Source organism: Manacus vitellinus, unplaced genomic scaffold (genome assembly GCF_001715985.3).
Source record: "Manacus vitellinus isolate BGI_N305 unplaced genomic scaffold, ASM171598v3 scaffold_15_pilon, whole genome shotgun sequence".
NCBI classification, from domain to species: domain Eukaryota; kingdom Metazoa; phylum Chordata; class Aves; order Passeriformes; family Pipridae; genus Manacus; species Manacus vitellinus.
In genome coordinates, this window is record NW_021939122.1 from 6,656,309 (window position 1) to 6,681,983 (window position 25,675).

The 25,675-nt window shown below is 40.4% G+C and overlaps 2 protein-coding genes across 2 annotated transcripts in view; one reads left to right on the forward strand and one right to left on the reverse strand.

The window, feature by feature from the left end:
- Nucleotides 1-25,675, forward strand: part of WDFY4 (WDFY family member 4) — a 122,661-nt gene that overhangs the window by 79,000 nt on the left and 17,986 nt on the right. Inside the window, exons 46-53 of the mRNA XM_018069132.2 lie at nt 960-1,045; nt 2,466-2,528; nt 15,108-15,150; nt 15,971-16,090; nt 16,591-16,708; nt 17,373-17,482; nt 22,677-22,830; nt 24,398-24,489. Of these exons, the coding sequence (XP_017924621.2) occupies nt 960-1,045; nt 2,466-2,528; nt 15,108-15,150; nt 15,971-16,090; nt 16,591-16,708; nt 17,373-17,482; nt 22,677-22,830; nt 24,398-24,489 (786 nt within the window). The remainder of the gene's footprint in view (nt 1-959; nt 1,046-2,465; nt 2,529-15,107; nt 15,151-15,970; nt 16,091-16,590; nt 16,709-17,372; nt 17,483-22,676; nt 22,831-24,397; nt 24,490-25,675) is intronic.
- LRRC18 (leucine rich repeat containing 18) lies at nt 5,315-6,177 on the reverse strand. The gene has a single exon (XM_008929844.3). The coding sequence runs from the start codon at nt 6,146-6,148 to the stop codon at nt 5,357-5,359; it is 792 nt and encodes a 263-aa protein (XP_008928092.1). The 5' UTR covers nt 6,149-6,177; the 3' UTR covers nt 5,315-5,356.

The following is a 25,675-nucleotide window of genomic DNA, read 5'->3' on the forward strand; positions in this document are numbered from 1 at the left end:
TTAGGCAGCTACTGTCCCTCAGAGCTGATCTCCTGCTTTTCATGCACACAGCCCAGCCCAGAGCAAAGCACTGTGAAACCACATGGCCTAATTCTGTAATGGCAACACTTGAGCAGATTTGGTTTGGAAAGCTGAGCTTCAGAGCAAATGCTGCAAGCTGTTTATTGTCATAGCTACTCTCGTATTACCTTTCTACTTTATTTGTGAATCATGTATGAGGCAGTTGCCACTGTGGTGTTTCTCTAGGTTTGTGTTGCACCTGCCACATTTGGATTGAAACTCATGTCTGGGTTTGCAGACACTGCATGTTATTTATAGTTTTACTTGAATGATATGGGGGGGGAAAGGACTACTCACTGAGTAAATAATAGGATTATATTCAAATGTCCAACATAGCAATGTGTGGAAACATTGCAGGGGGAAAAGAGAGTGAAGTTTTCTTTCAACTTTAATTCTTCAAAGCTTCAGTGAGAAATGCCATAAATTCCCCTTTCTTCTTCGCTGCTTCTTTTCAGGAGAAATTTGGGCAGTTCTCTTTAGCTCTCTATTAATTTAGAAAGTAGTGTGGTTGCTTTCTATAGAATCTTACTTAGAATCCCCTCTTTGTGTTATCTTTAGCACCTAATTGGAAATTAATGCAACTGTTGTCTTATTAATCACACCAAGATTTCAAAATAAAAATATTTCAGAAGCAGCAGGAAAAGGTGAGTGATGGCACCAATATCTGGAGTTTGGTTTTGTTTCAAAGAAGCATTTGAACTCCTAGTCACCCAGTAGGACCGTTCCTACAGTTAGAGAAATTTAGAAGAGTAGACATATTTTGCTTTACTTCTTCACACTTGGTACAAAGTCAAGGTCCCGTTTTTTAAAGCCCTGAAGAATTGGACAGGCCATAATGGACCTTTTTACAGCACTAGGCTTTGCTCTGCAGCTCTTCACACTGTAAATCTCTTTTCCAGGAGATTGCCTTGGAAATATTCTTCAAAAATGGTTACTCCAGATTTCTTGTCTTCCACGACAGCGACCGAAATAAGATATTTAAAAGGTAATGACTATCTCATAATAACATGGGAATACCCAAGTGATGCTCCTGGTCTACCACCCCTATTTATCCTGGCCTAAAGTGTCTGTGTTGTGTTGCAGCAGCAGCTTTATTTTCAATTTCAGTTCCTTGGGCTTTAATGGGTTACACTTAAGCTATGAATTTTCCTTTTGCTGACCTGTGAATTCGTTGGAGCATTAAACAGCCACTGATTTATCAAGGGATCTAATGCATGTGTAGGACTTTTCTAGCACCCAGTGGTGTGTTGTGTGACCCTGCATCCCAGGAAACTGCAATTGTAGCTGTGCTCTTTCCTCCATCTGAGATGAGAGCCAACTCCACCTCACCTCGCAGTACTGGGTGATAGAAGATTTCTTCCTGCTTTTTCCAACACACAAAGTGTCATTAGATTCTTCAGGAATAAAATATTTTTGCCTCTCCAACACTGACTTTATCTTTGGTGTGGCGTTAACTTTTATCAATGGCATTTTTATTTAAAAAAGATTTCTCCCCATATGCTTGTCTTGTTAAATGGAACTTGAATGTAAGACTATGAAGTGATTAATTTGCACTTTATTTTCTTGCATGTTTTTTTTTCTACTGTAGTTCTAACCATCATATCAGGATTACATTCACTGGCCTTTACACAGGAGAAACACTTCAATACCAGTATTTCTCCTGTGGTAAATGCTTCAGCCTGAACTGAGGATTGGTACCATTAATTTCTAAACAATCACAGCAATTCCTTTCGCTCCTGAAATCTCTGAACAGTTCCTATAGGAGTATTGCATAAAAAAGTCAATGCAAATTTATTTAATCTTCCTTTCCAAATTGGCTGCATAGTGTGACTACTTAGAATCACAGGACCAGCTGCTTTGTTTAGTCTTTATCTTTGCTGTCTTTGAGCTCTGACAAGTATCTCTTGGGGGAATCTTTCAAAGGCAGTTCAACATGAGGTTTTGATCTTCAGCTGAAGGCCACAAAACCTATGTATTCCAAGGGTACAGTTTGTCTGACATCATAAAACCCACAGCAAATATAAAGAGGAATGGCTGAGATGTGGGTTGGTATTCCTTTCTGCCATTTTTCCTTAATAAATGTCTGAGTGGGTTCTTATTCTCTGGCTTTAATAGCCCCTTAAATCACCTGATCATAAGTCCATACCCTATATATAAATTCAAAGTCCCGTTTGGGAAAGAAACTGCTTTTATCCAACCCACAGGTAACTCCTTAATACTAGATGTATACTTTTGCTGTGTTGTAACCTGTTGCTTTATTCTAGGTTAGAATCTCAGTGAAATGCTGTGGCATCCTTCAGGAAGAAAGTTGTTGTTGAGGACATGATATTAGTTATATACACATGTAATGTATCCTAATAAACATTTACATAAATATAATGTGACCTTTCATATATCTCCTATAGATTTTGCTCTTTCCAACCTGCTTTGAAGTCAAAGGGGATAACAGAAGAGTCCCTGAATATAAGGTAAATCATAGGAAACACTGGATATCTGTAGATAAGTACAATTGTTTGAATAAGTTGCATTTTAAAGCAAAGCATACAGAAACTTATGTATTTGTGTCCCCTATTTTAAAGATCCAAAGATGTTGCTAGAGCTCCAAAAAGCATTCTAGCATATATCATCCACACTATGGAGACATGAAGATAGTGTTGAGTAGGTGATCATGCACAGTTGATTGATACTTATTATCTCCTTAATATTACTTTATTGGTAAACCCTACAGAGATGGTTACTGTGGGAAGAGACAGTCAGTGAGATGAGGTTAGAGCTAATCCATAATGCTTCTGCATAATGACCTCTTCATTGCGTGCTTAGGGCAGACAGTGATAGATGTGCACATGGATCTTTTGGTGTGTTATATTAGCTGTACAGTGGAGATTGAGACTTGTCCCTCAGATTTACCACTGCAGGAAAAAATAGGTTTTCTCCTAGTGGCAGGTGATTGAGAGCACGTTTCATGCTGACCATGAGTTACTTGCATACCTGTAATTTTTCTCAATTTGGGTATCTGAGGAACACAACCCTAAGTACCTAATTGGTGTCCTCTGAAATGATCACCTGAGGCTGAAATACTGTTGCGACCTGAGGGGCAGATTGCTCCTGTGAGCTGTTGTGGCCTGTGCCAGCTGTGTTCTTTAATTCAGTCTACCTGTTGTAGATTATTACCTATCTTATAAGTGAGCATTTTCATCCAGTCATCAATGGGCAAAAAGTATCAATGTGGTCTGCAGCCAGCTCTGGCTAGAGCCTAACCTGTGCCAGAGGGAATGGTTGACAGTGTGGAGCATGGTGTCTGTTCTGTGTGGAGTACATAGTAACTCACCCCAGGGCTTCCTTTCCCTGTGCTTCCTGGGTGCTCAACTGGTGTGAATATCTTGAGATAAGATGCACTACAGCATTAGGAACTTTGGGCATTAACTGGGCTTGTGGTTGGTGTGGGAAGCACTTGATTCATGTTTAATCTCAGAGACTGAGGCAAGCTGCATATCTAGGTCTAAAGTAGCCTATCCTGAATCCCATAAGGCTCTGTCTTCAGTTTTACTCCATTAGCTGAGAGAAGACCCTGTTACTCGCTCCAAGAATGTAGGAGAGCTTTGGCAGAGCTTTGGCTGGACCATGTTAGAGAATGAACTGAAACAAACATAAGATAGTACCTCTGCGTAAGTAATGATCCCAGAAAAGTTGTGCTTAAGTGGAAAGCTAGTGAAAATAACTTTAGGAGGTGCGCTTCACTTTACCAAGCTCCAGGCAGAACTGAAGGACTGAGGACCTGATGAGTTTACTTTTCCCTTGTTTGAATTTTGGAGCTGCTTCTGAGTTGGAAAATTTCAAAAGCAGCATATAGGGCTCTGTCCCCATCTAGGAGTGCAATGGCCATCTTCCACAGCATCCAAGTTTTATCTGCCCTACCTGAGACAGGGAGGAAGGCCTGATTTGGCTCTTTGTCCAGACACACTATTAATAATTGCACAGTTGAAGCATGGAAAGAAGAAATTACTAGTTTGATGCATCACATGACATTGAGGTAATAGCATTTCTGGGAAACACCATATAGTTTTTTCCACCTAGTCCATAGGAAATACACAAGAGTTCCAACTCTCAGGCTCTACTGTAGTAATTTAAAAAATAAAGTGCTCCTGGCACTTTATCGTTCATTTCAATATACTTAAATGTTTGCCATCACCACAGGTTGTTACGGTCACTGCCAGCACTTCTCGTGTCATGCTTGACTGCCTTTATAATCTGCTCATTGCTTGTACCTGTATATTGCTGTTTGCAGGCTCTCAGCAATCTCTGCCCTAGGGATGTGATGTGAGCAAGTGAATGTGTGTGCTCAGGTGCACACAAGCATATGAACGTGTGAATGGAAAGCTAAAAGTAGTGTGGGAACACCAGACCTGACTTCATCAATTCACAAACTGACTCTTGGATCATGGAAGATGATGACTCTTCTTAATCACTTTAGTCACTGCCTAAGTGATAAAGCTGGGACCCCAGAAAGAAACCTTTTCCCTACCCCTTCTCCCTTCTGCAGCTTCCTTGGAGGGATACTCAGAGGCAGACAAAACATAATGAGTATGGGCAGTGGTGCTGACTGTATTGTGCAACTTGGAGATTGCTGCACCGAGGTATAGCACCCAAAATCCCAAAGAACTTGCTTATGCAAAGTTTGGCCCCTTGGTGGCAAAATAGGATCATGGGTTGTCTATCTTTAAGCATTGTGTTTGCACTGCTTAGTTATTCCTGAGCATAACATTTGTAGCTGCTGCCTCTGAATTGGAACAGCCTCAGAGTTCTGACACTGACAGTGCCTATCTGGGACTCTCTGAGAGCTTGGTGGCAGCCACCAGCAGCAGAAGGTTCCCAGGTCTGTGCGTTTTCCTCCAAACTGTATTTACTGAGACTAGAGTAACTGTTTCTCACCCTACGAAAATGAACACAACTGATGTCTGGGACTTAGTGGTGGAAATAGATTTACTAGAAAAACCTGTCTTTTAAAAGATCCCTTCACTGGACACATGCACAAACAAAAGACCCCAAAACCACCCAAACGTGGAGAACATGTTGTCGGAACAGGCCCAGATTGAAATTGCCCTTCCAAAATATACATCTGTTTTAGTTATTTTGGTTTTCAGTTTAGAGATCACAGAGATCAGTTTCTAAAACAGAGCAGAGCTTTAAAGAAGAAGAGCAGGAAAACAGAGGAAGAGGGAGGTCAGCTTTATTTTTTTTTCTTTCTTTTTTGGACTGGACTTCATAGCACATGATACGCAGAGTGCCTTGGTATATTTCAAGGATCTGTGCTTCTTACTCTCCATTCTTCTTGATTATCCTTTGCAGAGGAATTGGGTGTAAGGAGTAAAGGGAAACTTAGCTCCTTGGAGGAGCTAGGTGTCATGTCCTCCAGCCTGTGCAGCTCATCCTTCTCACCCTTACACTTCTTCAGGCAGGAAGAGCATAGGTCTTTCTCTTCTACTAAGTGAAGTGTTTCTATGCGTTTAATGGTGTCAATCTCCTCCTCTGGCTTTTCTAACTCTCGTAAAGGGTTTCTTTTTACATTCATTCTCTCAATCTTGGGGAGATTTTTCACACTCTTTGGTATGGTGGTCAAGACATTGTCAAAGAGACCTAGATCAACGAGTTCCCTCAGGGCCCCGAGAGTGGTGGGAACAGTCTCAAGACAGTTCAAGCCAAGGTTAAGAGTCTTGAGGTTCTTGAGAAGGTTCAACTCCTCTGGCAGACTTTCTGTGGTCAACTTGTTGTTGCATATATTCAGGAAAGTAAGGTTCTGAAGTGACCCTATTTCCTTGGGCAGCTCATCAAGCTGATTACTATGCAGGTCCAACCAGAGCAGGTTCTGGAACTTCTCAATGGTGTTTGGAATCTTTCTCAACATGTTTCTGCTCAAATCAAGTTCGTCCACATCACCAGCCAGTTCCAGAATGCATTTGGGGAAGGTGGCGATGCCCATTTTGCTTAAGTCCAGACGGCGCCTTCCACTAAAACTTACCCGGATTGAATTTTTGGCCATCTTCAAGGTGATCCTTTTCCCTTGTGGACCTTTTGCTTTCCCCTTGGCCATGTCTCCACCAAGAGATAGACAGACACACCAGACTCTGTGGATAAAATGTGGAAACTCCAATAAAACCTTTGAAAGCCTGTTAATCATGCAGTTATAAATTAATATTACCATTAGATTCTTCAGAAGTCTTTTTTTTTTTTTTTTGAGATCAAGACTTTTCAACCCTGAAGCTGCAACTCTGAAAGTTCTTCCTGAAAGTATTTTGAGTAGGTGAAACTCTGATAATATACAATATGATTTTATTGCAATGTAACACCTATATTGAATTACAGGGTGAAATTACAAGTGGGAGACATTTGCTGTCTTTCATCCCTAAATACTGATTTAAGCCAAGGATGTTGTGAAACAAATGAAATGTGTTATTATCCATCGGCCATTTGAGGACTGAAGCAAAATGTAACATAGGTCTCAATCCAGTCATTAGGGACTGCATTAAAAGAAGCTGTACAAAATTGTCTCGTTCTACCAGATAAACAGTTGCCTTCTTTACAGGCCTGGTATCTGCTAACAGGTTGGTTAAATGTCCTGTTTAATGGACCTAAGATCTGGGCTCTGGATGCTATTGAAAGATTAAGTGTTTAAAGGAAATTATTATGAGTCTTTTTTTAACCTAGTGTGCTCCCAGATTTGCCAGCACTTGGCAATTGATACATCACCTGCAGGGCAGACTGCAACAGGGATTGATGTCAAGTGCTGCTTAATGACATGTTAAACCAGGCCTTGCTAAGTGTCTCCTCTGGGTACTCCAACCTTGTCTTTTCATCTGTGCTGTGGGATAGATGGTCTCCCACTGCGAAGGTGCCTTGCCCTCAGAAAAATGCATGTAGGTGTTCTGCTCAGACTTTTGACTCATACTGATGCTCAGCATGTGTTACGTGCTTTGTTGAACTGAGGCCTGTAAGAACAGTCCATTAAGTCTCAGGTTTGATGAACTCTCTCTAATTGAAATCATCAAATACAGCTACTAATTATAGTTAGTGACAAAGGAAATATGCTGATCCCCTGGAAATGGATGACAATGTCCCTCTCAGCCAGAGTTCAGAGAGGAGCATGGGTTACAGCTGGCTAACCTCAGGATGGTTTGGGTGCTCTGGCATTTAATTGTGGAGAGTCAAATTGAAGCTTTGATGAATGATTGTTTGGGACAAAATATGGATTTGTCTACAATACATTTCCCTATTAGAAAGGCTTCATTACAAACCCTTCAGGCTTTTTGGCTACTCATTAATCATGTGCGAATACGTGAAGGGGAAGCTCAGGCTACAGCTAAGGCGTTTCAGCTCCTTTTCAATTACATACCACAGCCCAAAATAATGCAAAAGCAGGGGGAATCTCTCCCAGCTACTACCCACACTCCCAAGAGCTCAGTAATGAGGCAGATGCTTCAGAAAGTACTGGAAGCAGCACACTGGATTCAGTCTTGCCCTGAGGGTATGCTCCAAAATAGAATCTTTGTTATTTTATATAAAAATATTTAAACACAGTTAAATCTTTCTGTGTGTCACTCCCATGTTTCTGTCTCTCACCAGTACTTACAGGGCGATATTACCATTATATCTGAAGGCCTCTTACTCTTCGCTGTATTTAATCCTGCAGTGCCCAAAGGGCAATATCAGTGCTATTCTTTCTGCAGTGTGGACTGGTAACTGAAGCAAAGTACTCTACAGTGTAAGTAAAGTTCTCTTTCCACCTTTGTTGATGTTAGCTTAAATAATTTGCCCAGGACTGAGTAGGAAGTTCTGGAGATTAAAATAGCAGGGTTTTCTAATCACAGCTCACTCATTTTAAGGATTTTATGCAATATTCTTGTTGTCAATTCTGTGAAGATAAAATTCAGCTGTGTAGGAGATGCCGGAGCCTGGTGCTGGTACAGGACACCCTGAATCCTTTCTGGTGCACAGAGGGTGACTACTATGCTTCAGAAAAAGATCTGTAGGGCAGCTTCCTTATGTGTTGGTTCGATGGAAGGAGACTTTCTGCTTCCTGTTAATTGGTGTGAACCAGGTGACTTTTAGGTCCAACTTTTTCTTTTTTAGAATTTTGTGTTGGATGAGTTGATCAGAACATTCAGTGCATTTGTATGCTTTTAATACATTGAATGGGAATTTCAAGGAAAGATATGTATTTTTCCTAATTTCAAAATTATAATTTCTTTTAAATGTTTTTTAAAACATCTTTAAAACTCTTGGAAATAAAACATTTCCTTTAGTTCCTAGTAATTTTTTATACTATTTTTCATTTAAAATCCAAGAGGGGAACATTGAGCCAAACCAATTTCCTTTCTTATTTTTTTTTTAAAAACCAGCGAGGTAAGAAATCAGCCAGTTCTGTCGCTGTTCTGGTAATGCTGGTTCCCAACGCTGGTGTCCCTCTGCGTTGTGCGTGCCTGGCAGCACTAGAGGGAGCCTGGCGTACAAGATTGAGTGCGGGAGGCTTGGCAGTAGTAACCCTGCAGTTTAACCACTTGGGTTTGGGTATTTCTCTGTCAGTAACCCCTTCCAACCTGTTACCAAGTTTGAACCTGGACCTTTCAGATTTTTAAGAGGTTTCTCTTCACCCTGCCTCCTATAGTTGGATTTTTTTAAAATCCTACTGTACACCTCTAAGATGCACTGATTAGGATGACCGAAGTCCTTAGGAACTGTTATAAGGTCTCACTAAAGAGGATCTTGACAAGAAAACCCTTTCCCCTTCTATCCACACTTGGCAAAATCTTTGGTCTGGATTGGGGGGTTTGATAGCTGAGAGTTAACCCCAGAGCTTTAGGAGCATTTCATAGACCCAGAGCTATGGGGCTGACCTAATACAGAAATTAATAGAAAATATATGTCAAGGGCATCATGCTGTCTGTGGTAGTGTCATTGGGAACTGCAGGGATGGAACAGACCTTGAGCATCAGGACCAAGACTGTCAGTGTCTCTCTGAGGCAAGGAAGGATAGAGGATTACTCATTATCTGCATTTAAGCACTTGCACAGGGGTCAGTCATGACCGACTGTATCTTAGGTCTGTCCGAAGAATGAGATCTAATCCTAGAAGAATGCATATTTCCTCTGACTTTCCCCTTGGAAGTCTGTACAGTGCAGAGCAGGCCTGCCAAGCCCAGCGGAGCTAGACATGCCCTGCACCTCTCTGGGGGTAGGCAGGCAGTGTGGTAACATGCTGATTCACCCATGGAATACTTCTATGGAAATACTTTTATATAAAGCTTAAAACCAGCATTTGTACAGCAAATGATTTTGCATGAAGCCAAGCAGTTACACTTTGGGTGGGTTGTTATTTCCCTGCTTACAAATCTGTTATCATTTCTTGTTGTTGGATACGATCTGTTGGGAAAGAGAGATTAACTCACTGACTGTCTTCAACACAGTCTTTCGCTAACAGGCAGGTTTGGACTAAATCCTGCCATGAGCAAATAGTTCAAGAGAGGTTTCCTTCCTTAGTTTTCCTACTTTTAGAGACCACTTCAGAGCCACCATACTATCACACACTGCAAGCTCACTTGCAAAACCAAAGCCCACCAAGGATAAACAAAAACATTGTTTCATCTTAACAATTCTGCGAGACTGCCCCCCTTTATAAGATCTTACCAGCTAGTCGCTAGAAAGGCCTTGAAGGCAAGGTACAGATGTCACAAGCTGCTTGTTTTTTCTCAGTTGTATGGGCTGAGCCTTCATAGTCTGTTACTGTGTAGTTGTCCTCTGTCTGCTCTTCTTTGAGTTATGAATTAGTCTTTAAGTCTGTAAATAAATCCGTGAGCAGGAAACACAGGACGGTTTCCTTTCCACTGTCCTGCGAATTCTGAATTGCACTTTCTTGACAGAAAATGGCAGCTCTTCAAGAAACTTGTGTGTGTGGAGGGAATAGGAGTGGCAAAAGGACTTCCCTCACTGCGGGGTCTTGCTATTCAGTGCTCCCTTCCGCAGCCCGTGAAACTTTTGTTACTAAGCAACAGGAGTGTTACGCCCTTGGAGATCATCAGCATAATGGTTGGTTCCAGAATGGAAGTTCGAGCTGGAGGGGGAAGAACTGAATAGCATGCAGTGCCTGGAAATGTTAGATTTCAAATTATGCAGAAAGAAAAAGCATCTGGAGCTCATTAGAAGCTGTTAGTCAGCTTCTAACGTTCCTTAACTGTCAGTTTTAGTCTTTTGGCTGTTTCATCTTACTTGGCTGTAACACGGTGATAGATGCTTGTATGTGTGTGTTAAAACTCACAATGCTTGTGATACCATCCTTAGCACATGCCAAATTGGATAGATGTGGACAAAGGACAGAAGGCTCATTCAGTGGTACGGCAGAGAGGATATCAGCTGCAATTTATATCCATTTATCTGCGGCCCTTCAACGGTGCAGTTGGTACAATTTCCCTCTGAAGCATGTGAATTTATTAAAATTTGTCTGTATGACTGAGGTTACCGAGCTGAAGTTTTTATCAACTAGTTGCAGTAATTTCAAAATAGTATCTGGAAAAAAAGAAGTAGCTGAGTGGTTTATTTATATATTATTTGCAGGACATGCAATATTGAGGCCTCTCTCTTGCTGATAATTGGTCCAGGATATTATTGGTATAAAGAAGCTTATAATGTTGACATGCTTGTCTGATTCCAGGGTTGGAGATTGCATTCTGCTTACCTCAGCAAATAAACAGAATTTACTGGATGTGTTTCTTCACGACCCGAAGTGTGCTTGACCACAGCATTTCCACACTGGAAGTGTTATCCCCTTGGTTTAGGCACTGTGAACGCACGTGGTGCAGAGTTCTGTAAATGAGGGAGATTCCTTTCTCCTTTCATAGCCCCTTCAAGGAACCCTACTTGAATATGACATTTATTTATAAGTTTTGTGTTATATCTCAATTCTTTGAGCACAGGTTAAGAATACCCAGAAGGTGGACTGCTACAGTCAAAGAAGAAGGACACTGTACCTTTATTCTAAAGTGATCTAACCTAACACTTAGGTTGGAGTTTGAGAGAGACTTGATTGTTTCACAGGGAAGACTGATATTCCTTTTGAAGTCTTCTATTCTTTTTTTAATAGTAGGACTTGACCCTAAGTTGTAGCTTAACAGGAAGGGAATTTTCCTTACAATGTTTTTGGTAATTGCAAAGTCTCCTTAAGAAAAGTGGTTTTAGGAGAGCCTTTGCACTGTTTTCCAGACTTTAAGAAGTCTGGGGGATGGAAGAAAAAAAGAAAATGGAAGCAGCTTTGTGAAGTCTAAGAACCTATTAAGTTTATTGGAATTTTAGTATTAATTTCAGTGGGGGCAAAATCTTATCCTTTGAGATTATCTCATCTGCAATGAATCTCCAAATGGGTTGAGGTCCACCTGTCTCTAGCAAATGGAGAGCACTGGCTATCACAAGAGTGAGATCATAGTCTGATGTTAATGGAAGAGGGATTAATAAATCACTCATGAATAGTATAGCCAAAGGTGGATCATCATTAGTACACATTGTGCTTAGATTCTGCCATGTCTGGTGCCCTACAAATGCCTTATAAATTAAGATATAGATAGATATCTAGGTACTTCTCTTGACTTCAGATAATTACACCCTCCTCTGGAAGTTTAGTTATTTAAACTTACAAAGCAATTCTCTTGTTTCTTTTACAAACCAACCTTTGAATATTTATTTATTTATTTACTTTTAAATGCACTTACTGAGGTTGGATAGCTGACGTTGATCTACACTGAGCTTTTGCTGTGCTGTCTAGAGAGGTGTTGGCTGAGTAAATGCTAATTGATTATCAAGGAGAAGGCAGAAATAGGCTTGAGCTGCCTGTAATGCAGTTCATGTTCTGAGCTCCTGAGTCAACAAAGCAGAATGCAGAATTCCAGGTCTCTGGGGACTTGGAGGGAGCATCCTGCCGGGTCCTCTGAGACTCAGAAGGATGGCTTTTACAGGGGAGTGACTACATTTAGCCTTGCTTATTTTCATGATGTGATGAACTTGTCAACCTCTTTGAGTTATGTAGTGGCTTCCAAAGTCAGCACAGAGGATTATTTTGACCCTTGTAGAGTCCTTATTAGCTCTTTAGGGTTTGTGACAAGCAGAGCAAGTGTTTCACTAGAGGGTCATGGCACCCATAAGTCAACATATGCATATTTCCGTAACATACACACAGACTGGCACAGTTTAGTCCTGTGTATAACATTTTGTAATGTTCTCCCCTGATTTCTAACTCAGCCAAAAATCTACCCCCGTGGAAAGGGAAGAACTTAACTTGATCTTTCTGCAACATACACCCTAATCCAACCACATTCCAAATAATCACAGGAATCCTGATCCTGTTCCATCCCTTTGAGATACTCTCTATGAGTTCCAAACGTCTCTTGGAGGCCTTACAAAGGCCACTGGGACAAAGCTCTGTGAAATCTACATACAGTGTGAGAGGGCTGAATTTTAAAGGATAAGTGCTCAATAACTGTTTTGTGTTTTGGAATTCCCCCATTCTTGAGCCACGTGTTGCTCAAACTAGGGGTGCAAAACCACCATAACTCTACCCTAGTCAATGGAATTTCTTCTGATTTACATTGTGTAAATTAGACCATTATATAATCTATTAATTGTATTTGGACAAAAAGTGAAGATCTTATTTTTCTGTATTGGACCTCTACACCTTTCTGTGTTGCTGTTTTCCATAAAACTATAGCCTGTCATTGTTAGTTTCATCTGCTTAGGAGAACTAAACAAAGCTTAGGAATTATAAACCATGTGCTAGAATTTGTCCTGGGTTTCATGTTTGTTCATGCAAAATCCTTCTCTCAGATACACACTTTTCTCTGAAAAGAGTGCCTAAGCAAGGAATAAAATAATGTGTTGAGGAAACCGTAGTGGTTTTTTTTTTTACATACACTATTAACTGGTCCAGGATTGAATGGGTAGTAAAATAATGATTCATAAGCATGAGAGGTGGTTTACAAGAATTTACTACTGCAGATCCAATAAAAGTGTAATCATAGACTTTTCCAATGTTTTATTTAGATCTTTGAAGGTACTTTAAGCCTTCCTTTGTGGATTTCTAATGTGTCCAATACAGAGCACAAGAGTGTGAAATAGCAGCTAGTTATTCCTGTAGCAGTTTTAAAATCTATGGCTGAACTTATTTCCTTACAATTCATGAATTTAATAGTCCTGACTCTGAGCTGGCACCTTAGAATTTGTTTAAACTATTACACTCAAAGGAAAAAGCCTCTCTTACCACCAGTATCATGTCATGTCAGTAATCCTGTTTACTTTGGAAGCTTAAAAGTGTCTTTAATCCATGTACTGGTTTGGGCTGGAGTAGAGGTAATTTTCTTCATAATAGAAGAAAATTGCATTTGAATTTGTGCTGGAAACAGTGTTGCTAATTCAGGGATGTTTTCGTTATTGCTGAGCAGCACTTACACAGAGTCAAGGCCTGTTCTATTCCTCGTACTGTCCCACCAGTGAGGAGGTTTGGGACACACAAGAAGTTGGGAGGGAACACAGCCAGGACAGCTGATCCCAAATGGCCAAAGGGATATTCCATACCATGCTACGTCATACTCAGCATATAAAGCTGAGGGAAGAAGAAGGAGGCAGAGACATTCCAAGTGATTTGGAGTGATGGCGTTTGTCTTTGTAAAGCATTGTTATATGTGATGGGGCCCTGCTTCCCTGGAGATGGCTCAATGCCTGCTCACGGGAAGTACTGAATTAATTCCTCATTTTACTTTGCTTGCATGCACAGCTTTTGCTTTATCTGTTAAACTGCCTTAACTCATAAGTTTTCTCACTTTTATGATTTCCCCTGTTCCTATGTGGGGAGAGTAAGTGGCTGTGTGGGACTTATTTGCCAGCTGGGGTTAAACCACGATAATCAAAAAGCTGTCACTTGTCTTGGTTTGGTCTCTGGGAACTGACAAGAGCAAATCCATGACCTTCAGATACTGACACACCTTCTGATTCAGTGCAGTTGGAATGTGACTTTTGTTTCCTCAGAACCTTTGACTCTTCCTTCCTTTCAAGTGCATTCCCTGTTTAGAATCTGCCTTCAGTTGATCTGGGGGTTTTTATTTAGAGTTTTCATAAAAAGTTGCATTTTGAGAACAAAAAGGTGGAAAATACATATTTAGTCTTATTACTGTAAAAAATATTAAAATGACAATCCAATTTTTAAGAACTACATTAGTTTCAAAGTGCTTTGTGAAACAAGAATGTCTTTGATATGGAGATTGAGGGACTTCTATTTTCAAGCCTGTATTTTCTGAACACTTCAGAAAAGCATGAACTTTTGAAACTAATGCTTCAGAATAGAAACAGACAGCCTTAATGGTACCTGTCATTAGCACTCTAGCTCTACAATTGCATGAGACTGGCAGGACAGACTGATTAGCCCTGTGGCTTAACTCAGAACAGCTGAGGAGGTTGCTGTTCAGAGCTGTCCATCTACCTCTGCTGCAGGAGCATCTTCTCTGCCTGTGACTCATCTTCTGAATTCTTGTAACTTACCATGTGGCATCACTACTGCGCTTTGCAGCAATATCGTAAGGCAAACAGAATTCATCCTTAGCCCCACAATCCTAATTTCTTCTTTTTTTTTTTTTAGTTAAATATCATACTGTAAGTGGCACTTCATTCAGAAGCCAACTGGCAAGTAGCTTAGGTACAGTCAGCATGTCAAAGGTAGAGTGACATGTGTCAAAGGTACAGTGATAAGTTCATCAGCCGCCTAAAGCTGATCCCTGCTTGTCAGGCAGAGCCTTCCTTCCAAATGAAAGCAGTAATGGAAATTTGTATTGTGCTAACCTAATCAATGACACTGATTTTGGAATCATTTGGTCAATGATGAAACCTCAACATTCTTCTAGTGTTGGTGTTCTCCCGTTTTTGTAGGATGAGAGCAGGGGGCACAGGGAGCACAGATGTTAATGTGTTGACTTTCTCTTACTGTTCTGAAGCAGGCTGTTTCAGTCAAATGTTTGTTCCATACAGGAAACACTCAGGAGGAGAAAAGACAATGCTCCAGAAGTGGCAGGTAAGCTAAATCCTGGCTGCACATGACTAAGCAAAGAATTTCAGCACCTCTGTGTGTGTCTGCACACAAATATGTGTGTGTGTGTGCGTGTGTGTGTGTATGTATGTACCTCAAGGCCTAAGCTGTTCACTCACTGCTGGAGGTGAGGTTGTTGGCAAGAGGAGCACAGTATTTACATCTGGTTATTGCAGAGATTTTGATCCTCCTGCTGTGAAACATACGGTGCTACTCTCTGGCAGATTAAGTGTGATTTTATGCACATTTTGAAACTGAGACCAAAGAGAGCCACCTAGTTGAATGTCTGTTCACAGACCATCTGTACATCTAAATCAGTGCACCTCTCATTTTCCCATACGTTTGCTGAGCTGGGAGATGTGTTTACTTTCCTGTAGCCCTGATCTTGGTGACCCAAGACACATGAAGAAATCCATACCTTCTTGTTTATATGTAAGACTTTGTGCAGCCTTTTCTGTACAGGCAGTTGTCCAGGGTTTTCCAATATCCAGACTGCATGCATTTGGCTCACTTTTAAATTGGGGGGAAAGTGCTCTGTTATGCAAATAGAGCATAAAAGCACTGTGTGATTATAGACAAATGCAAATGGCCTGTCTGAAGAAGAGACACAATGAGATAGGTTCTCTTGAATGGATTGCTGTGTAAGAGATATTGTGCTGATCTGAATGGCAAAGCATGATTGATTACACTATTTATGACTCTTGTCCTGGTGGACCTGGGAACCACAGGGCTCTGAGGGTGATTTTGATGCATGGTTTTCACAGGTAGAGTCTGAAGATTTTAATGCCTTTTCTTTCCCCGGCAGAAAAGGGAGATTAGCAACTTTGATTACCTCATGTACCTGAACACATTGGCTGGCCGCAGCTACAATGATTACATGCAGTATCCTGTGTTTCCATGGGTCCTCGCTGACTATCACTCTGAGGTCAGTGCTTGCCACAGCATTCTGTACTTTCTATGATAGCAACTGCACAAAGGTTTGTTTAAAGATTCCATTGAAGAAGAGGGGTCTAGACCAAGGGATTAAAATTTGAGACAGTTAATTTGAACTGTACTGATTGAACTATACAGATTAGCCTTATCTTCAAGTCAGCATGCTGAGTCTGACATTCTGTCTCACAAAGGTGGATGAACATTTGTTAAATACATACCTAGTTAAGAGCAGGCTGCATCAGCTCAGCAGATAGGCGTGGACATGTTTGTGTGACCCCCAAGAAGGAGGTTCAGACAGAAAAGCCTTGAGAGTAGTTTGGAACCTGCCAGGTCCTTTTTTCGTGAAGTTCTGGAGGTGGATAAACCTGTGACCTTCTTGTATGGGTGAAACTTCCAACACAGTGTGGCGGCTATCCAGCGTCATTGAGACAGTCATGATTTCTAAGACTCAGGGATCTAAAAATCTACATATCTTCTGGTTTTGCTTTTCAGACTCTAAACCTTACTAATCCTCATACATTTCGAGACCTATCAAAGCCCATGGGAGCTCAGACTGTGGAGAGGAAACGCAAGTTCATCCAGCGCTTCAATGAGGTGGAAAAGAGTGAGGGTGAGTGTTTTAAGAGACTAACAGACAGCAGAGGCTTGAGTTCCCCTCAGGACACCCAAAGACTTTGAAGAACTGTGGCTCAGAGAAACATCATGCCAAGGAGAGCCTCTCACACTTTTATGTACAAACTGGTTGAGAATACAAAGAGAAATGACTCCTGCAAGTACTGCCTTATGTGCCTTGTACTGCTGCATTCTGTTCTCTTCCTTTGGGCAGGAGGAGATGCTACAGCAAAAATCCATGTTCCCTGGAAAGACTGCGTTGTTAGCTAAGCTGCATGCATTAGTCTTGTTGTCTAAGCTGCACGTTAGAAGACTGCTGCATGCAGCTTAACTGAGAGCTACTTTAAGAAAAGGAAACAGAATGGTGAGGCTATTGACCTCTGGAGATAAGAACTTCTGTGGTACTATTGGGGAAAGGAATGATGTTGAATGTTAAAGGCCTCCTTTTCCAGAAAATGAAATGTGGGAGGCAAAAAATGAACATACCTCAGTAGTTAGTGTGCACATTCATTGCAAATGCAAGGTGTGCTTTTGCTGATAGACCTTTGAACGCACCTGCTTAAAAGACCTCTTCCCTATTTAGTCATGCTGTGATAATTGGATGCTATGGGCTTGAAATGGTGGTATTTTGCACTGGAATCTGATTTTTGTGCAATTTCCAGGAGACCTATCAGTCCAGTGCCATTACTGTACTCACTATTCATCAGCAATTATAGTGGCATCTTACCTGGTCCGAATGGAGCCATTTACCCAGACCTTCTGTTCTCTGCAGGTAAGGGGGCAAGATAACTTCCCTCCCACAGCTTGTTATGAACCATGTAACACATTACAGTGAAGTGGGATTAATTCCTTTGCCATTTTCTGCACTCTCTATGTGGACTCTGAGCTTACTGAAGGCTCTATGCCATGTGTGTTGAATTCAAACATGTGTGTGAAAACACCTTAATGAGAGCATGACTTTTGTGAGAGAGAAGGATTATTTAGTCTTGTGAGAGCTGAGGCATGTAAACACCTAGACAATGTTTTATTACCTGTCTGAACATAAGCTTCTGACTTTAGGGCAGATCAGACTCTGATGGTAAGTAGTCTAAGCCCAAGTGCCCATAAAGTAATGTGGCTACAGGCAAGTACTTGAAACACTGTGGTGGCATAAAATGCATTTCTGGGCCTGATGAGGGGACACAGGTTCTGGTAAGTGAGAAATTATAGAGATCAAGGGATCAACTTACTGAGGAAGAACTGGGGTTAGACTACATCCAGTGCACCAGAAGGAATATTTTGTTTAATCTTGTTCTGAACTTGGCGCTGTTTTGCAGTGCCAAGCTGGTTCTCACCGTGGAATTGAATTGCATGGAAATTGAACCTTTCCCGTCTGCTCAGCATACAGGGGTACCAAATTTCCTGATTGCCCCTTTCAGCAGGCAGTTGGTGATACACAAGCAAATTCACCTGGGCCGTAGCAGAGTTGTTACCCTCATTTCTGTAGTATGTGTTGTGTTGTAGCAGGGTCTACCAGGAGGACAGATCCTCAAAAGTCTATTTTTTAAGGAGTGCCTTACTGAAATCTACCTATCCTTGTGGAGCAATATGAGGGAGATAGCTAAGCCATAACAATTCACACTCAAAGACTGCTGTATCAATAGTGAGGGATGGCTGTGTCTCCTGCAGCTTTCCAAGTGCTTTGCTATTATGCTGGTCTTTTTTTTTTTTTCCTTGTCTTTTTTTATCTTGTCTTTTTTTTTTTATGAACTAATACAAATAAAGTGCTGTGCTAATTAAGTAATAAGCCCTATGATATCGGCTGTTACCAGCAGTAGCTGATGGGTTAGTGAACCACCTGAGGCAATGGTTACCATCACACTCTGTGAGCCATATGTTAGCTGCAGTCATGAATGACTGTGGAGCAGTTATTTCTTGTTGTAAACAACAAAGGCTGCTGTATCTCACTGGCACACTTTTCATGCATAACGAGTTCGCAGTCTGAGGAAATGCTTTGTGGCTGTTTATGTGTGATTAGCAGGTAACCAACAATTTTGTGAGGATAGTTATCTTCAAAGGCTGCTGAGATCTGAAGTATTCAAAATTTTGTCTGGATGTGGATCCACTAAAACTGTTAAACTTTTTCAATTCTTATTCCTTTGCTTTTATGTTGCCACGTGTTCAGCTGAACTCATTGCTGTTGTTTCCCCCAGGTGACTGGTCCTATAGTGGCTTAGGAATTTCTAACTGTGAGATGCAGTAAAGCAAACAGCAGACCCAAGAACTGTATGAGCAAGTCAGTTGCAAGAAGAGCACATCCAAACTTAAGACCTTGGAAGGGTGCTGTATCTGGGAGCTGTGAAAACTTCTCAGCATCTTAGAAATCTATGTTTATAACTGCAAATGGACAGTCTGAATACATGACAAGGAAATGCAATAATTTGGGTGCATCCCTTGTGAAAAATCAGTGTTGGCATAACATCTTGTTTCTCAAGTCAAACAGTTGATTTGCACCTGACCACAGAAGAAGGCAGTGAGGAAGCATTGCCTTTAGTAAGGGGATTGTACAGGAGAAACTTTATTACTTCACTTTTTAAGTGTATTGAGATCTGACTCTGGAGAAAAATTTGTAGGTGTTTTGCATATTGTATTGGAATGGATGAAAAACTGGCTTATCAAACAGGTATTGGATGGTACCTTCCACTTCACCTTGGTCAAGTACCTCCTGGAATTCCTTTCAGGAATTGGTCTTAGCACCACAGAAGAACAATTAAGGGTTTCTGTGTTTAGTCTCTTTGTTAGAAAAGCATTCCAGGACCCCATACCCTCAATTGTGAGACTTGCTTTTGATCAGCTCAGCTTTTTACCCCCTTTTATTCTTATCCCATTGTTGCATTTCAGGTATCAGATTGACCTTTCCTGAGGTTTACCTCCCAAAGTACTTACAGAAAACAGGGTTCTTACTCTTCATTGTGTCACTGACTCTTGAACAGTCATTTAAGCACTATCTGCAGGTAATACCTTCTCAGCATCTCTGGGCATGTGGAAAAGTCTTTGCATCTTCATAAGCACTTCTTAGAAACAGTTTGAGGTCTTAGGGTTTAAAGCACCATCAAGGTGATGCTTAGTTTTATGAATGTGTGAAGTTCTACCATCTCTCTAGGGATAACTGTGCCTAGTTGCTTTGTATATACCATGCTGGACTCTAGTTTTAAAAAGCATATTTTTCCAGTATTTCTGATGTCAGTAAGGCCCCTACTGAAAGGAAATAAAACAGAGACATACTGTGTCTAACTGTAGAAAAGTCATAAGAGTTTGTTGTCTCGCAATCTAAAAGCATAAAGCAATTCTTGATTCTCTTTTTCCCTTTCAGTGCAGTTTTTGCATTCATAGAGAGAGAAAACTCATTAATTCTGATATAAATATATGCAAATAAATTTATTAATATAGGAAATGGGAAAATCAGTTATTGCTTCCTTTATAAATAATACAGGCTTAAGTTTTAAAGATATTACTTTTCCCTAAAATGAATTAGACAGCCAGGGAAAAAATCACATTTTTTCGTGGTGGTAATATCTTTAACCAGATTTGTCGCGCTAACAGCATTTCCTATGTATATATTATTTTTATTTAATACAGGTAATCTTTTTATTACAAATCATATTGTTTCTCAGGAGATTACGACCAGCTCTCATAAAAGCTGCAAAAAAAGATGAAAAAGCATCAATCACCACCAGACACAGCACACTGTGTGCAGATTAAATATACAAAGCCCTTTAATATGCTTCAATGAGATACTTGTTAGCTGTTGATTTATTTATAGTCCTCTTTCTACTCTGTTTTAATTTCAATTTGAATTTGACTCCAAGGGTCCCTGCCTAATAATGATCAAGAACAAGATGACCTTGTGCATCAGATTGACTCCAGATAGGCTTGCTCATGTGATTAGTCACTTCTTCACTTCGTCCCTTGCGTGGATGTGGGAAGGCTTCACAATTGTCAGGGGTATAAGGAAGAAGGACAAGAAGCTAAAACAGAGCTATGCTGTCATTTAGAGATGAGGCTGGACCAGAAGGCTGGTCAGAATTCACCTCAGGGAAATAGGGATAGGGTCTTTCCATCTGGACTACGTGCTGGGTTTTGGTGTGAGTCTGTCTCAAAAGACAAGCAAGGAATGTGGCTTCACTTCTTGGGATTTATTGACTTCTGTCTTTTGATAGCTTACTATGAGGGTATTGTCTCCCTAACAAAAGGTATGGCAAAAGTTATTTCTTGATTTGCAGTTCCCAGACTAAGCAGAGTTTGTAGATCCAAAGGAGTTGCAACCTAAGTGTGCGAGTACTCAGGGGAACCAGAAGGGCAGTGGTTCTTACCGTCAGAACTGCTGCTCAAGGTTCATCTGGTCCATGGGAGTGGGATGCCATCCTCACAGCATGAGGGTGCTTAATTGTTGTTTTCCTATTTAATGGACTGTAAGTCAAAACTTCAGCTGATTGTTATTGTCCAGAAGTACAACATCCTTCTCAACTGGCACATGCAACAGTCTACAGGCAAAGAGAAAACTAAACAAAAGTTTTCCCAAGAGGTCAGCCATAGACAGAACCTGTCTGCATCTCATATTCATTAACAGATTGACTCTTGCACCATGTCTATGTTTTAGTGTCTTCATTATGCAATCCTACTGGCTTATTCTTTTTGCCTAGTGAAGCAGCTTTGAGAATTGAATGGCTGAGGATAAGCAATTATTCAAAAATTTTCACTGTACTGCAAAACTGTTTAAAGATACTTGTTCTATCTCTGACAATCTCTCTTGAGCCCTGGCAGTGGGATGTAGTGTTATGTCCTATGACATATAATCCAAATTAGTTGACCCCAGTGAGAAGTATCTGTATTGTCCTGGGAGCACTGCTGCCAGCACCTGAGCTAGATATTGAGAAGCAATTTTGTTCTGTTACTTTAATACAGTTAAAAGTCAGCTTTTCTTGTAAAACAGTTTGGTGTTTCTGACAAACTCAGATGATTCCAAAAACTGATTTCTATTTTTTTTCCATTACTGTAGAAATTTTATGTTCAAATAAATCTTTTCATGCTGAATGTAGAGACCCATATGTGAAAGTGAACCTGGATTTTCACAAATGTATACAGTATCTGAAATCCTATTAGGAAATCCTGTAGGAAATATGGTTCCATTGTAAGGCATGTTCCCTTCCTTCAGTAAGTGAAGGATTATTTTTTAATCCTTTCCTCTTGAGGCCTTAGTTCAGAATGATGTCCTGGGCTACCAAGGCTGCTTTTATCTGATGTTTGACTCTCGATAATCTAAACATGTTCAAATGCTCTTAAGAGGTGAGGTGGTTTGTTTCTCTGTCCTTACATACCAATTCAGTGTGGTTCCCAGGCATTTTTCTTTTCTTCCCCTCTTTATGCTGTCTGTCCTTCTCATAATGTATGACCCATCCCTGCAGTCTCCTGCCCACTGGGCCTTTCCTGTTTGGCTGGATCTAATGAACGTTACTTCAGTGGTAACCTTCCCCCTTCTCCAAGGTTTTTTTCATAGGAGAATTGCACATAAGATTTTTCGTAACTGTTTGGGTCACAACTGAAGTGAAAACACTGAAGTTGTGTCCACTGCTTGCAAATCACTTTGGGATGGAAGGAAGTAACTGCTTTCAGAAGCATTAATAATGGGTATGCTGATATTCTCATGCTTTCTATGATTGTTTCTCCTTGCCTCTGTGTTATTACAGGCTATGCTAAGACTCCAAGCTTATGGTCTTCTCAACAGTCAAATCAGGACTAATGTAAGTCCTGATAATAGGACTATATATAATCCCTAATATAAGATCATAGTATACGTGTCTGGGACAGATCTTGAGACATTCCGTTATCAAACATATGATAAAGTGATCATTGCAAAATTAGCTAAGATGCTTTTTATTTAACAGAATATTCACATGGAAGTCTTTTTGTCTGTCTATATTTCACAGGGTGGGAGTTTTGATGTCGCAGACAGGATGTTTCACAGTGTCAAGAGCACGTGGGAATCAGCATCAAGGGACAACATGAGTGATGTCAGGGAACTCATCCCTGAATTCTTTTACTTGCCAGAGTTCCTAACCAATGCAAATCACTTTGAACTTGGTAAGTTCTAAAAAAGACTTAAGTGTTCCTCCCAGCATCTTGCCAAAAGAAAAGATCCAAATCATGTGTTGAGAGTTGGTCTCTGGACTATGCAGACTTTTGAGACTTTCTAGTGATAAGAGATCAATTTTTCTTAAAATAAGGCTACAAGAACACAAGCTGCTGGTATCTGAATGATGTTAGAAGAGTCAAGTTTCCAGCTCAGAAAGGAGCTAGTACTTCCTATTAGTTACTGTGCAAGGGAATTACATATTTTGTCAGACAAAAGTGGATTTTAATATAACCAATCTAGTTGTCTGCTTTTGAAAATTTGGCCTCACCATCACATCTCTGTGGCTGTGAAAAATATATTAATTTGACTTTTAGAGGTGGGTCAGTTAAGGATGTTGGTGAAAGGTGGGGTTTTTTTTATCTGATGTGAGACCACAAGGTGATTAAAGTTTCCAAATGTCTTCACTGTCATCTTGAAAGGTTCTGCACAAATCACATGAACTTGATATATTTTCCTTGTCCTCATGCAGCATCACAATCCCCTCTGAATGTACGTTTTCTCTAGACCTTTCTGCATCAGTGATGAAGGGCCAGAGAGAATCCAGAAAAAACAGTATTCAGAAATAGGCATGGCAGTTCTGATTCACTTCACTTTACAGGACATTCACACCATTTGCAATGCAAAGCTGCTTTTTTTAGTAGGCACAGGTTGGTTAACAATTTAGGCAGAGGAAAAATAAGAATCATCCTAAATTGGTAACAGCAAAGGCAACGTAACCCATGGTATTGAGATCTAGCTGTAATTGTATTTAAGATATCAGTGAAATGAGATACACTTTAAAAAAAGAGCAGAATAGGGAAAAAAAATGTTAGAAAACTGTTAAAAGATACAAAAGAATTGAGGTAGTTTCATCCTGAGAGGAGGCCAAGAAACAAAACCATCAAGATCCAGAGACTGACCTGAGTGGAATTTAATGGAGGGTCATGAAGGACACCAGAATCTTGCCAGGAGAGGGAAAATATACAGAAGATTTTACAATAGGCAAAGCTAAGAGCCAGAATCTGTTCACTGCTACACTGAAGGAAACTTTCAGTCCCAGACCTGAACCTTAATTTAGATTTGAATTCATCTACTTGTGCAACACCATGCTCTGATTTAAGAACATATGCTTACTTTCTGAAAGGAATCAGGTTGCAAAGGACTTGAGAACAAAATCCCTCTTAGTGGCTGATTTAGTAGGAATATTTGATAGTTAGACTCATAGGATTATGTATAAAAAGAAAGTTGTGCAAACAGGTTTGTCTTGTCTGCGTTTGCATTCTGTGCTAAAATGGTTTGTGCTGATGACATGCATATTTTTACTGTATTAGTGACAATTATTAGAACATCTTCTCAGTGCTTTATTACTGGATGAGAATTCCCAGAACACTGGTTCATCAGTATTCTATGGCACTAAATTTGATGAACCTGAAACTGCATGTGGGAAAATCACCTCAATTTCCTTTGACTTCAGTGTATTAGAAAAGCTGTTCCTATTTGCAATGTGTCTTATTCTTGTTTTTGATTCTCCTGCAGGCTGCATGCAGGATGGAACAGTGCTTGGAGATGTGCAGCTTCCTCCTTGGGCAGGTGGGGACCCCCATAAATTTATTCTACTGCACAGACAGGTGAGTGAATATAAAGATTTTTGACAAAACATTGGGTTCCACTGAAAATGAAACTCTGAAGCCCAGAGTCACAAACAAAAATGATGGATCCAAATGCATCCTGGTTTTGTGGAGTTTGTGTCAGTTCTGCACTTTGCTTGTCTACTTGTCTCCCTAACACTTCACCTTGAATCAAGGCCAACTTTCCAGACCAGATGAGGGTTATATCTAGGTTTGTGGTATGAACATATCTCAGCCCATAAGTGTAAGAGAACATAATATAATGTGCAGGCATTTATGTGCATATAGTTCCATGTTGTTGCTAACAAACTGTGTGTTTATTTAAACTATTTATCTCTATCTCTGAGTCATGCCAGAACTAAAATTACAATTTTTCGGGGGGAAGGGGGGGGGGGAAGGGAAGAGCGGTAGAAAGAGCGGTAGAAACTTAATGTAATTTTCTGCCTTTAATGGAGTCAGCCTTGGCTATTTGAAAGCAAATAGCTTTAAGGTCCTGAGGTTTACTACAATTAGTTCTATCTGTTAATAGCTAGAAAGTCATAACTTCTGTGTGATGTCATCTGCTACAAAGAAGTGAATGCAAATGCAAATCTGCATGAAGATTTTTGTATTGAACTCAGACTGCAACATAATATCTTGGTGCTGGTCTCTATAGTGCCCCTGCATTATCCCATCAGATTTGCTCTGGCAATCTACATGTGTGAGTGCATACAGATTGTTGCTGTGTACCACAAATATGATGATTATATGTGTTAGCATTGGTGGAACTAAAGAAACAGCCCACGATTTTCAAGGCATTGCATCATCCTGGTTTGTCATATGTAGCTTCAATTTTTGCCTCAGTGGGTTCCTCTCACCAGTGCTATGCAGGTCCTGCCCTTGGGATTTTGAATTTCTCAATAATCACTTTGTAGGTGACTGTATCGAAACCGGTAGATACAAATGTCTTCTCTGTTTTGGTGTCTCAAGCCTTTACTCAGTTGACCTCTTGAGTGCTGGTTTAAATCCTGTCTCTGACATCCTTACTGCCTTAACTTTTTTTTCCTCTTTTGGACACAATCTGGGTCATACTCTTATTTTGTAAATATTCTTTTCTCCACTATTCCCTTAACCATTAACAGCAACCACAATGCTTTCATATAATCATAAATTGGTTTGGGTTGGAAGGAACATTAAAAACCATGTA